The 13,072-nt window shown below is 40.0% G+C and overlaps 1 protein-coding gene across 13 annotated transcripts in view; it reads right to left on the reverse strand.

Annotated features, from left to right (window-relative positions):
- Iqch (IQ motif containing H) overlaps window positions 1-13,072 on the reverse strand; it is a 239,377-nt gene that overhangs the window by 144,959 nt on the left and 81,346 nt on the right. For 10 of the 13 annotated variants that reach the window (XM_069995061.1, XM_069995060.1, XM_069995070.1 and 7 more), the window contains 2 exons: window positions 11,031-11,151; window positions 2,556-2,684 (listed from right to left, as the gene is read on the reverse strand). In XM_069995061.1, the coding sequence (XP_069851162.1) occupies window positions 2,556-2,684; window positions 11,031-11,151 (250 nt within the window). Of the gene's footprint in view, window positions 1-2,555; window positions 2,685-11,030; window positions 11,152-12,036; window positions 12,137-13,072 lie in introns of those variants that run through there. The other 3 variants (XM_069995069.1, XR_011366631.1, XR_011366632.1) reach the window with 3 other exon arrangements.

Here is a 13,072-nt window from a genome sequence, read left to right on the forward strand (position 1 = left end):
GGTACAACCCCATCATTATCCGCTGCCAGAAATAGTAAGTCTGAGAAAGAGGTTAATTCTAGGCCTTCCCACATAGGCTTATACTTCTTGTGACTTTTATCAGATCAAGTGAGGGAGGGTACCCAGCAGTTTGAAGGTATTCATGCTGGATCCTAGGGCACAATATACAATTGGAGCAGGGATAAAGTGGGGAAGCCATCTTTTTTTTTTTTTTTTTGTCGGTCGTGGGGCCTGAACTCGAGGCCTGGGCGCTGTCCCTCAGCTCTTCAGCTCAAGGCAAGCGCTCTACCACTTGAGCTACAGTGCCACTTCCGGTTTTCTGGTGGTTTATTGGAGATAGGAGTCTCACGGTCTCTGCTGCCCGGGCTGGCTTTGAACTGCGATCCTCAGATCTCAGCCTACTGAGTAGCTAGGATTACAGGCGTGAGCAACCAGCGCCCGGCGGAAGCCATCTTTTTTACTAATGTTACTGTAAAAATGCATAAAGCTTAAAGGAGAAAAAAATGGTGTTTATACATTTACTTTCCCTTTCCCTTTTCTTTGGTGGTACTGGAGTTTGAACTCTGGGTCTTATGTTAGCTAGACAAGCATTCTACCATTGGAGTCATTTCACCAGAGCTTTTTTGAAAAGTTATTCTGCAGATAGGGTCTCATGCTTTTTTATTTTATTTTATTTTATTTTGTCGGTCATGGGGCTTGAACTCTGGGCCTGGGCGCTGTCCCTCAGCTCTTCAGCTCAAGGCTAGCGCTCTACCACTTGAGCCACATCACCACTTACGGCTTTTTCTGCTTATGTGGTGCTGAGGAATAGAACCCAGGGCCTCATGCAGGCAAGAAAGCACTCTACCACTGAGCCACCTTCCCAGCCCTCATGCTTTTTCTTGGGATGATCATCAGACCTCAATCCTCCTACCCATGCCTATACTGGCTGGGCTTTCAGGTATGTACCACCATACAGGGATTACAAATGTATACATCCCACCTGTCTTATTTGTTGAAAGGAGTGCCTTGCTAAACTTTCTGCCCAGCTGGCTTCAAACTGTGATCTTCACAATCTTTGTGTCCTCAGTATCTGGGATTACAGGCATTGATCACTATGCCTACCTGTGTGTTTGTAAACTCCTAATCAGGTTATACATTAATACAATGTTGGTTTCTAAGTCCTTGGTTTTTGCTCTCATTTCCCATGTCCCTAGTCTATCTTGCCTTGCATTGAGTGGTTTAAACCAATGAAAGGGTTTTTTTTTCTCTGTCTCATATACAATCAAAAGCCAGATCATCAGCTGGTACCTCGGTCAGCCTGAACGTGATGGCTTCAAAGTATTTGCCCATTTCTTATGGTCACATTCACATCCCAGCTAGCCAGAGCAGAGAAAAGGGGAGTTGTAACCCAGAACTTTCTCTTTTTGCTTAATGCTTGCCTCCTCAGAATTGGGTCTCAGGGTATTTCCAGCTGCAAGGAAGACTGGGAAATATAGTCAATCAAGCTGACTAGTTCCTACCCATAACCATATTAACTTAGAAGGGAAGAACCAACCTTGAGGGCAAGGCATAGTTTCTGCTGTAGCCTACATCATGCCATCTCTCTCCATCTTTCCAGTCTGATCTCTCCCCTCTCTCCCTTGTTTATGTCCTGTCTTTCTTCCTCATATACTTCCTTAGTCCTTGGGGCCTTTGTTCCTGTCCTGGTCTGTACCTAGAATATTTTCCCCTAGAGATTTAAATGACTGGCTTTTCCTTATCAGCTCAAGGTTTGTATCTTTCTGAAAGACATTCCCTGACTTTGCCCCTCACTCTCACTCTCTAAATCATACATTTAGGTCTCTAGCCTAAATTCTCATTTACTTACCTACTTATGGCTTGCATCTTCCACTAGAATAGAAGCACCAGAATCACAAAAATGTTATCTAACTCACCCTCTGTTGGATATCTAGTACCTAAATGCTAACTTTGAAATGCAAGACTTTAATACATATTTATTAAGCAGATAAATTAATTTAGCCCCAAGTGCCTCATTCTATAACAGAAAGCTGAGGCCCAGAGGAAGTAAAGGGTTTGCCTGAGGTCCTGCAGCTCGTGAGATTCTTGTGTAGGAGTCTCCTGGCAGAATCCAGCTTCGTCCTCTCCCAAGCTGCCTTCTATTCTCTGATCCATTGGTAGTCATTCCTCTGAACTTCCATAGCACTGGTCTTCCACATCTGACTGACATTTATCCTGTTGTGCTTTTAATGATGACTTGCATAACTTTATTACATCTGCCTTGCTTCTCAAACCAAACTGCAAGCCTTTTGCAGATATCAACCTCCTCACATAACACACACACACACACACACACACACACACACACACACACTCACACACACAGAACACTGACTCTCCATATATACTTTCAAAGATGTCTGAGGTTACTTTATTCACTGAAGTGGAACTCAATACTTACAACTTTCTTCTCGTCCTATTATTGAGAATAAAAGTTGGCTATGAGAAGGCTAGGTTAGGGGGAGTGAGTTTCTGTGAAATCCCAGCAAAAGCTGACGAAGAGTGTCTTGTCTTACCTGTAGGTGTGACCTTGTGTGCTTCCTTAAAACTATGCAGAGAAATTGCTTTGTGTTTGATCGGTGGATTTTGCCAGGTGATCCTGGCTGTTGGAGGAATCAGTCCCCGTTGTAACAAACTTAAGATTCCTAAGAAAAAGAAGAGTTCACAGAATATAACTTTAACTCCAAGCAATTCCAAGTCTGGGCGCTGAAGATTTCACAGGTTCAATTTACTTCCCACATCATCCTATTTGTAAGTCTGTATTCTAGTGCTCTCATTCTTTTCACATACAAAAACATAGCATCAATGTGTGTTCATTTAAGCTTAAAATTCTAATCCAAGGAAAAATGTCATTTCTTTTTTTTTTTTTTCTGTTTATGTGGTACTGAGGAATCAAACCCAGGGCCTCATGCTTGCAAGGCATGCACTCTACCGCTGAGCTACCTTCCCAGCCACGGAAAAATGTCATTTCTAATAGCAGTAATATGAAATAAGGTTGCACTAAGGTAATTTCATTTTAAGGTAGATATATAATTTCAAGACAAACTGCTAATATTGTTACTCTTCTTTTAAATTGGAAGAAATTAGACACACATTCTTAAGAACTAGGGAGATCTTTGATTCTGAAATAAATAAAACATGATGCTTAAAACCCTACCCCTAGTTATAATCAGTCATACTTTATAGTAAAACAAAAAAAGCAAAACAAAAGAGGCATTAATGGCTCACACCTATAATCCTAGCTACTCTGGAGGTTCAGATCTGCGCATCGTGTTTTGAAGCCAGCTGGGTCAGGAAAGACTCTTATCTCCAGTTAGCCACCAAAAAGCCAGAAATGGAGCTGTGGCTCAAGTGGTAAAGCACTAGCCCTGTGCACAAAAGCCCAGGGACTCTGAGGACCCAGACCCTGAATTCAAGCCCCTGGGCCCACCCCCACCCCCCCACACACACATGTGCACAGAGTTATCTCTAGATATTTCTTATATCACCAAAAGATCTAAATGCCCAACATTTATGGGTCAACATGATTAGTACTAATGTTACTTATATATAATTCCCAGAACTCATACTGAAGGAGGGTCCTGAACACCAGCATAGCTGGCTTTATTGCACCCTTTCTGCCTCTTTAACCTTTTTTTCCCCCTGACTCTCTGAGCCCCCCATCCAACTCATTTTGGGATTCTCCAAAAGACAGCACTAATGACAAGCATCTTGTGACAAAAGAAGAAACTGTTCCTCAAAGAGACAGTGCTTTCTTACCATGACCAGATGATAAGACATGACAGCCTGAGATAACGTGGAACACCTTGAGCTAATGTGGACTGGTGCCCATCTTTGACCAAAACCTCTTAAAGCAACAGTCACTGCTACTATCTTGGAATCCAGGAAGAACTGGACTACCCCTCAGGTGCCAATCACTCGTTTTTATCTTTTAATTCATTTATTGTTATAGTAAAGATGGTGTACAGAGGGATTATAGTGTAAATCAGATAAAAAAAAAAAACAAATTTCTTTTTGGACAATGCCACCCCTTCCTCCTTCACTCCCAGTTTCCCCCTCCCATCCCACCCACAAGTTATATAGTTCATTTTCAACATAGTGTCTAGTGAGTCCCACTGCTGCATTTGTTCACCATTTGACCCTCCCTTTCTGTGCCCCCTTTCCCCTCCCAAAGACAGATATACGAACAAACAAGACAAAAGGAAATAAAAACAAAAACAGCAACAAAGAAAAAAAAACTCTTGTTCCCCCTTTGTGGAGTTTGTTTCAATAAATATTATTTTGTATATCAATGATTCTTGAGATATTAAGGCTAACCGATGCTGAGACTAACACCCAAGATCATGAACACACCTGTGATTGGAACTATTTAACTATGCATACCTCTTACCCCAAAGAAAAGAAAAGAGAGAAAATAAAAGAGAGGCTGGGCTCTGGTGGCTCATGCCTATAATCCTAGCTACTCAGACGCCAGTGGAGGAAGGAAAGTCTGTGGGACTCTTATTTCCAATTAACTACCAGAAAACGAGAAGTGGTACTGTGGCTCAAAGTTGTAGAGTGCTAGCCTTGAGCAAAAGAGCTCAAGGACAGCCCCCAAGCCCTGAGTTCAAGCTTCACAACTGAGTAGGGATGGAGGGTAGGGAGAGAGAGAGAGTAAAAAATGAGAGAGAGGGGAGAAAGAAGAGAACAGAAGAGGAGAAGAGGAGAGGAGAGGAGAGGAGAGGAGAGGAGAGGAGAGGAGAAAAGGTTCATCTCCCAGGCACATAATTCTTAGCTCCCATGGTGAATTCAAAGTATGGACAAAACTTCGTTGAATCTTTTTTTTAAATTTTAATTCTACCCTCTATTCATTTGCTTTTCTCTTTTGGTTCATTTACACATGATAAATTATTTCCTGTTGATAGCTTCAGTGATTGGGAATTAGGTGATTGCTGTGGATGGATTAATGTTTTAAAGAGTTCTATTTCCAGTTGGGTTGAAAGTCAGTGGAGAATACAGTCTCTTAGTCTGTTTATTTTTTAGCTCACCCCAACTAGGAATTTCATGACCACAAAGCAAGAGAGTACTGGTAGGATTTAGTGTTTCTGTGTATGCTTTTCATATGTGGCTAAAAAATGTGGAGTCTGTATGCTCCCTGTGTCTAAATGTCTGCATATCTGTAATTCAGAAAGCCTACTTCCTCTCATGGCCAAGTGGAAAGTTCTCTTCAGTTATCCTTAGCACATTAAATCAAAAGGTTCTCAAAAGAGCTCTGTCTTGGGCTGGGAAGGTGGCTCAGTGGTAGAGTGCTTGCCTTGCATGCATGAGGCCCTGGGTACGATTCCTCAGCACCACATAAGCAGAAAATGCCAGAAGTGGCACTATGGCTCAAGTAGTAGAGCGCTCGCCTTGAGCTGAAGAGCTGAGGGACAGCACCTAGTCCCAGAGTTCAGGCGCCATGACTGACCAAAAAAAAAAAAAAAAAAAAAGAGCTCTGTCTTGATTAGCTTAGAGAGATAAATAGGTGCTTATATAAATCAGATATTCCTGGAGTCCCCAGAAAACTGAACTTTTAATACTTAAAAAATGCTTCCCCCTTCTCTCAAATTCAGAAACTTTTGAGTCACTTTACCTTCACTTCTAGCAGTTTGCATAGAGTTTCAATAAGAATCTATTCTTATACTAACATATATATTGGAAAAAAATCACTTAGGCAATCAAGGCCTTGCCTGGTATTTCATGTTTGAGAATGATGTTTATTTAATCAGGATGAACTAGTATGGGCTTCTGGAGCTTGTTGGAAAGTGACTTAACCTAAAGCACTCACCTTCCTCCATGACAGCCTTATCTTAGAACTGACCTTGCTGCTTACCCCCTCTGAATCATGTCCTCTCCCCTTCCCCCTGAAGAAATGGAAGAGAGCCTGAGACCAAGGTTGCATCTAATGCTGATGCCCCTGATGAACACAGATGCTTTTGAAAACTTGAAACTCCTCACTCAAAATAACCCTGCTCGCCCACCCCACTTCCATCTCACCTGGCTTCCCCCCCCCCCCCACCACTGACTTCACTCTCCACCTAATATTTAAAGAGCTCTATTGGTAAAGGCGGGGGAGGGGGTGCACCATTTCCCCTTCAGCCATGCTGAAGGAGGTTTGGTCTCCCCAGGCTTCACTCCTGAATAACCTTATTGATCTGTTGAGTTCACTTTCTGCCCTTTCTTTATTCTGATACCTTCATGACTTAGTTTCCTTACAGAGCTAATGCTTACCACATTCTCCAAGAAACACTAGTCTCATACATGGCTAATAGATTATTACTCTTATAGATGGTAAGAAAGATCACATCCTCCAAGAATCTTGTAAATAAAGAAAATGCCCTATTATACAGGTCTTGCAATTGAAATCTGAAGAATAAAGTTTCTTGGTCTTGATTCCCTAGCCTCATGATACTAAGTAATAAGAGAATTTAAAAGTTCAATCTTAGATTCTCTTTTTTTTTCTTGGTACTGGAGGTTTTCTGCTTGCTAGGCTGACATGATACCACTGAGCCACATCTCCAGCCCTGTTGTTCACTGGTTATTTAAGGGCAGGGTCTATTCCTACCAAGTGCAAGCTGGAACTGTGGTCTATCTATCTATGTTTAAGCTCTCATCTTCACTGAGATCACAGGCCTGCACACTGCATCCAGTGTCCCTCTGTGTAGGTGGTATCTTGAAAGCTTTTCTGCCCTGGAACCTCAATCCTTCCTCTGCTTCCTATGAAGCTGCTGTGATAGGTACAGGCCACTTTGCCAATTAAGATTGGCACCCAACTGATCTTAGATTTTTTTTTTTTTATGAAAGCTGCTAGCCATATAATCTTAAGGTGGTCTATGTGGTAAATGATGTGCTTGCTGAACTAGTATAAAATAATTAGGCCAAACCTAATAAGACCAGCCTTATTTTGTAAATAATTTTATTTATGATCATTTTGGACAGAAGAGGAGATAATGACAATCCAAAAAAAATTAAGGTTTGCAACAACCAAAAGATTACTTTCCTAAATTAGGCACTAGTGGCTTACTCCTGCAATCCTGGGATTTAAGGATTGTGATTCAAAGCCAGCCTAAGCAGGAAAGTCTGTGAGACACTTATCTCTAATTAACTACCCACAAAGCCAAAAGTACCATCCTTGAGCTCAGGAACACAGCAGGCCCTGAGTTCAAGACCCCAGAAACACGCGCGTGCGCGCGCGCGCACGCGCGCACACACACACACACACACACACACACACACAGATTTTACTGGATAATCTTTCAGTGGAATGTTGGAGTCTCCAGAGAGTTTCTGAATTTGACTTAGATTAGACTCTTTACAACTCAGTAGGTAATAAGATTAATTGGTAAAAGGTGATCATTTAAATAATTCTTTTCCATAAATATGAACATAAAATCCTTTTGGTGAAGAGATACCTACCCCTCACTCCTACCTTATCGAAATGCCAGTTTTGTGACCACTTACAAATTTATTTTAATATTACTAAAAATTACTAAAAATGTTCTTAAGTTCTCCTTTAAACCAGTTCTTCGCTAATAGGTTTCTTCTCTGAATTTATTAGTAAATAAAATCTTTGACATGTATGTTTGTGTGAGAGTTACCATTTATCTTGTTTTAAAATGTTTTCTTGGGCTGGGAAGGTGGCTCAGTGGTAGAGCACTTGCCTTGCATGCATGAGGCCCTGGGTTCAATTCCTTAGCACCACATAAGCAGAAAATGCCGGAAGTGGCGCTATGGCTCACGTAATAGAGTGCTTGCCTTGAGCTGAAGAGCTGAGGGACAGCACCTAGTCCCAGAGTTCAGGCCCCATGACCAGCAAAAAAGAAAAAAAAATGTTTTCTTTGACACCACTTTTTATGTATAACCTTATTCCACTCTTACTTTTCTATTGAATAGATTAGAGCGTGGAAGTTCAGCTGTCATTCACTCAACTGATATTTTGTAAGTAAGGGTCTATCTATTATGTGTCAGGAACTATTCTGAGGGCTGGGAGTGCAGTGTGGAACTTCCAGAGGGGAGGACAGTAACTAGACTCACAGATAAAGACATCATTATAAAGTGAAATAATCTGTGAAGGGGAAAGGATGAGGCTTCAGAAAGTAGCTTTGATAGGCAGAGGCTAAACATCCTTGTTGAAGACCTGATGTGAGAGCAGAGTGTGTGGGCTGGAGATGTAGGATGAAGGGGTCAGGTCTGCCTCACTTACAAGTTCAGTCTTTATCCAGACCTCTTGCCTGAGGCTGCACAGGACCTGAATTGAAATTTTGATTGGTGCACCTTGAAACCTGTATCTTTACCCACTGGGTGATAGGGAAGCTTTCTTTTTTGGATTTAATCAGATAATTCAGGAAATCATAGGGAGTTTTATTGTGGATTTTCCAAAAACAGTTTTGCTTGTAGATGATATTAATCTTTTATCTCATGCTGGACTTGTGTAGACCAAGGGGAAGGACATCAAGAACACTTGAAAAATCCATTTAGTATTTCCATGGCATGTGCTTCGCAGATGCTCATATTACATTGAACTGTACAGTTTTGTGGCAAGCACTCCAGAAATATATGTTGATTAGCTGATTATTATGATAATCCATGTTCTCTAGTATAATTTAAATATAATTAAATATTAAACACCTGACAGATATTAATATAAAATATAATACAAATTATAAACTAATATCAAGTATAAAATCATTACTTTAATGAAATGATTAAAAAATTAAACAAAATATAAAATAATATTAAATGTGGGGTTTTTTTTGGACCAAGTTGCCATAATTACCTTTGGTGTATAGTTTTGGGTGGTTTTTTGTTGTTGTTGTTGTTGTTCTGGTCCCAGGGTTTGAACTAAGGGCCTGGGCACTGTCCCTAAACTCTTATTGCTCAAGACTAGTCTTCTAACACTTGAACTACACTTCTACCAGGTTTTTGGTGGTTAGCTGGAGATAAGAGTATCACTGACTTTCCTGCCTGGGCTGGCTTCAAACTGTGATCCTCAGATTTCAGCTTTCAGTATAGCTAGGATTACAGGTGTAAGCCATGGCCCCAAGTAGTAATTTTTATTTTTCATTTTATTTTATTGTAAAGATGCTGTGCAGAGGGGTTACTGTTATATGAGTAAGGCAATGAGTACATTACTTGTCGATCATTGTTACCCCTTCCCATGTTGTTGTCCCACTATCCTCCCCCACTTCCAATTCTCCTCTCCCCTCGCTCCCCTCCCCCCTCCCCTCCACAGTTGTAAAGTTCATTTCCAATATACTGTCCTGTGGGTATCCTTGTTGCAATGGGTCATCCTGTGTTCTTATTTCAGCATTTTGTTACTCCCCTTCCCCTCACCAGATTAGACAAATGTATATATAAGATGCAGGGTACCAAAATCAAGTACAGTGACAACAGGTGATATTTGTAAGGGCTGATTGATGGATTCGTTCATTCATTCACTATTTCATTTATTTTAATTTGATCCAGAATAAAGATACAAGATAAAATTGAAGCACAGAATAGAAGCTCCATTAGTATTATTCTGTATTCCCAGTAAGTAAATATTACATAAGCTAATTAGAAAGCAGGTGTCACAAAGATTTCTGAGCAATGATTCATAACTAGGAAAGAAATAATTACAGTTGTGGGAAGCCTGACAGATTCAGAGACTTATCCTGATCCAAGGTTCTCTACTATAACAGAGGGAGGTCAGCATACAGATAACAATAGTTAAAGATAAATGACTTTGAATCCCAGATGCCAGAGAACCCTTGGGAACTAACTGTGGGTACTAAATACTTCATACAACAAGGAGTTAGATAGAAATAGCTGAAGACCATTTCTCTCAGTTATCTTTAAGCCAGGAAAGGAGATCCAAATAGGCATTCTTTAACACATTTACCTATTAAATTAAACAGGAGGAAAAAGTAAAGATGGTTACGTTGTGGCATTTAATTGAGTCATTTGTTCACTTATGTCTTCGTTCATTTATTCATTCAATCAACATTTCAGTTCTACAAAATGCTGGATAAAATTCTAGGAACTAGGGATTCTGAGGAAGAGACAATAAGACCTTATTTAAAAACAAGAAATATAGGCAGGTGCCAGTAGCAAACACAAGTGATCCTAGCTACTCAGGAGGCTGAGATCTGAGGATCATGGATCAAATCCAGCCAGGATAGAAATGTCTGTGAGTCTCTTATGTCCAATTAATCACCAAAATGTCAGAAGTGGCTGTGGCTCAAGTGGTAGAGTGAGAAAAGCTAAAGGAGAATATCCTAGACCCACGTTCAAGCCTCAATACTGACACACAAAACAAAAGAAAAAGAAACAACAACATTAAAAAAAAAACCCTGAGAAATCTACTGGTCTCCTAAAACTAGAACTTAGACAAAGACATACTAGATAATGTCTAGTTATATTAATTCTAGCTTTCAATTTCTGCCCGGTAGTGTTCTGAAAATAAGTTTTAAATGCTATCAAAATAACATCAGAATAGAAACTGCTCAAAAGCTTGAGATCTTCTAATAATATCACATAAACACAATAGTAACTTTAATATACCACAGCACTACCATCTAAAAATCTATATTAAGCCTGAAGAATTTGGTCTTTTTTTTTTTTTTTTTTTTTTTGGCCAGTCCTAGGGATTGAACTCAGGGCCTGGGCACTACCCCTTACCTCTTGAGCTACTTCTGGCTTTTTCTGTTTACGTGATACTGAGGAAATGAACCCAGGGCTTCATGCATGCTAGGCAAGCACTCTACCACTAAGCCACATTCCCAGCCCAAGAATGATGGTTTTGAAGACAGGAAAGACCATGTGACCTGTGACCATGGAATCCAACATTCTGGTCCACATAGGGGGAAGTTCAGGCCAGAGGGTGTGACTTGTTTGAGGTCAGGAAGGAAAATTAGTGACTGAGCCAGAGTGCAGAGCCAGGCCCTTGGTTATAGCGCAATGCTATATCACAACATGGCTATTGGGTCACTAACCTTTATTGGCATCCCTCTGTAACACCGGTACGGGGATAAAATGGGGATCATTGCGATGAGCAGAGGGCAGAACTGTGAGGCTGGGGATGGTGGACCCTTTGATTAATTTCTGAATATTCACCTAGATGATAAGAAAATTGTTTTCAGTAGATATTTTTGTCTTCACAACGAACACAGTTTTCTTCTTGCAAACAATAAATAAGATTATGAATAGTTTCATTAAGTTTTAATAAAGTAGCAATATTGACTCCAGTTTTATTGCTCATGAGTTCCCTGTGCTATTGTCTACTGTCAAGATTTTGTGTAGTTTAAAATAGTTAATTAAATCCAATTAACATGTGGTGATTTCAACTATACAAAGTCAGTATGGTAGTTAATAAAGGGACTATTAAGATTTTGTTCAGTTTTAATGACTACAATATAAAAGTGATAAATCTTGACACAGGAGGTTTGTAGTACAGAAAAGTTGAATACAGGCAGATTTCTCAGGAAATAAATATTAGAACTTTGAAGTCAAGTGAGGATTTAAAGATAACCTTATCTGTCAGTATTAACAGGTTAAATATGAACCTTGAGTAGACACAAAGAGCTCAGAAATGGTTGAAGACACCAGGTCTAGATCAGTCAGTCACATAGTAGATAATTACTTTTCATAAGTCATAAAATGCTTTTATTATAGTTATGAAATATGCATTGTTCCTGTTAAATGGTTCCTAGATTGTAAAGACTATATGAACTACATATAAATCACATTTAATTGTAAACCCAAGTACACTATTTTTACCTTTATTATAAAGAGGTTATGAATTACCTGGGCCTCTCAGCAGGGAAAAATCCAACTGTCTGATATTTATAGACCGATTTAAATTTTCAAGTCATTTTCCAAACATTAATTAATTTGTATAACTTCCAAGGGAACTAGGCAATCATTTGTTGTTTAATAAATGACTCAAGACAGAAAGGTTAGTGGGTTGCTTCAGAGGATCACAAAGTATACAAGATAAACACAGGTTGCTCAGATTTAAAATTAATCCATTTGTGTCATACTGCAGTTCATCATTGGACTCAGTTTTACCACACCTTATTTCTCATTATGTCCTGGTGACCTTAAGAAAAGAGAAAGGGAAATTTTCCTGAAATCTAGGATAGAAACTTCCCTTACAAGTTAAATATATTCATTAATGAAGAAGTACCTCTGTGAACCAACTGCTGGGGCTCCACTGCCAGGCTGTGGTTCTGAGGGGCAGCAATAACCAACACCTCAACACTTCTGAGCTGAGGATATTAAATAAACAAATACATAAATACAATTCTCATTTGTTTGTTTTGTTTTGGGTACTGGGAATTGAACCCAGGACCAGGTACATGCTGAGTAAACATTTTGTCCCCTGAACTACACCCCTGGTTAGAAATAGTATTCTAATAGGAAAGTATAGACAATTAAATGCAATCTGCTTCCTTCCAGATGAGTTTGAAGAGGGGAATCCCTGCCAGCCTTGCCTTCCTGACAGCCAGGGATTCATGCAGGTGGTATTATGGGATTCTGGTTTTGCTGATACAACTGATTGCTTTTTCTCATATTCAGCTCTCCTCCTCTCTTCTCCCCTGCAGATTTGACTAGGGGCTAGGATTTCCTCCTCTAACTGGGGAGGCTGAGATACTCACCCAAGAGATAGCATATGTACCTGCCCAACAATGTTTGGCATTGCAGGCTGGTGGCTCATGCCTATAATCCTACCTATTCAGGAGGCTGAGATCTGAGGATCTCAATTTGAAGCCAGCCTATGCAGAAAAGTCATTGAGACTCTTATTTCCAATTAACCAACAAAAAGCTGGAACAGGAGGTGTAGCTCAAGTGGGAGAGTGCCAGCCTTGATGAAAAAAGCCAAGCAAGACAGGGGGTCAAGCCCAGACAGTAGGAAAATAAAAATAAAAAGAAGAGATATACATGAAAAAAAACTTAATAAAACTCACTAAAAACTCCTAAAAAGGGTAGAGAGATCAAATGATCATGTAGTCTGACCAAAGTACAGTCTATACAT

This window comes from Dipodomys merriami, unplaced genomic scaffold (genome assembly GCF_024711535.1).
Source record: "Dipodomys merriami isolate MVZ:Mamm:240054 unplaced genomic scaffold, mDipMer1.0.p SCAF_48, whole genome shotgun sequence".
NCBI lineage: Eukaryota > Metazoa > Chordata > Mammalia > Rodentia > Heteromyidae > Dipodomys > Dipodomys merriami.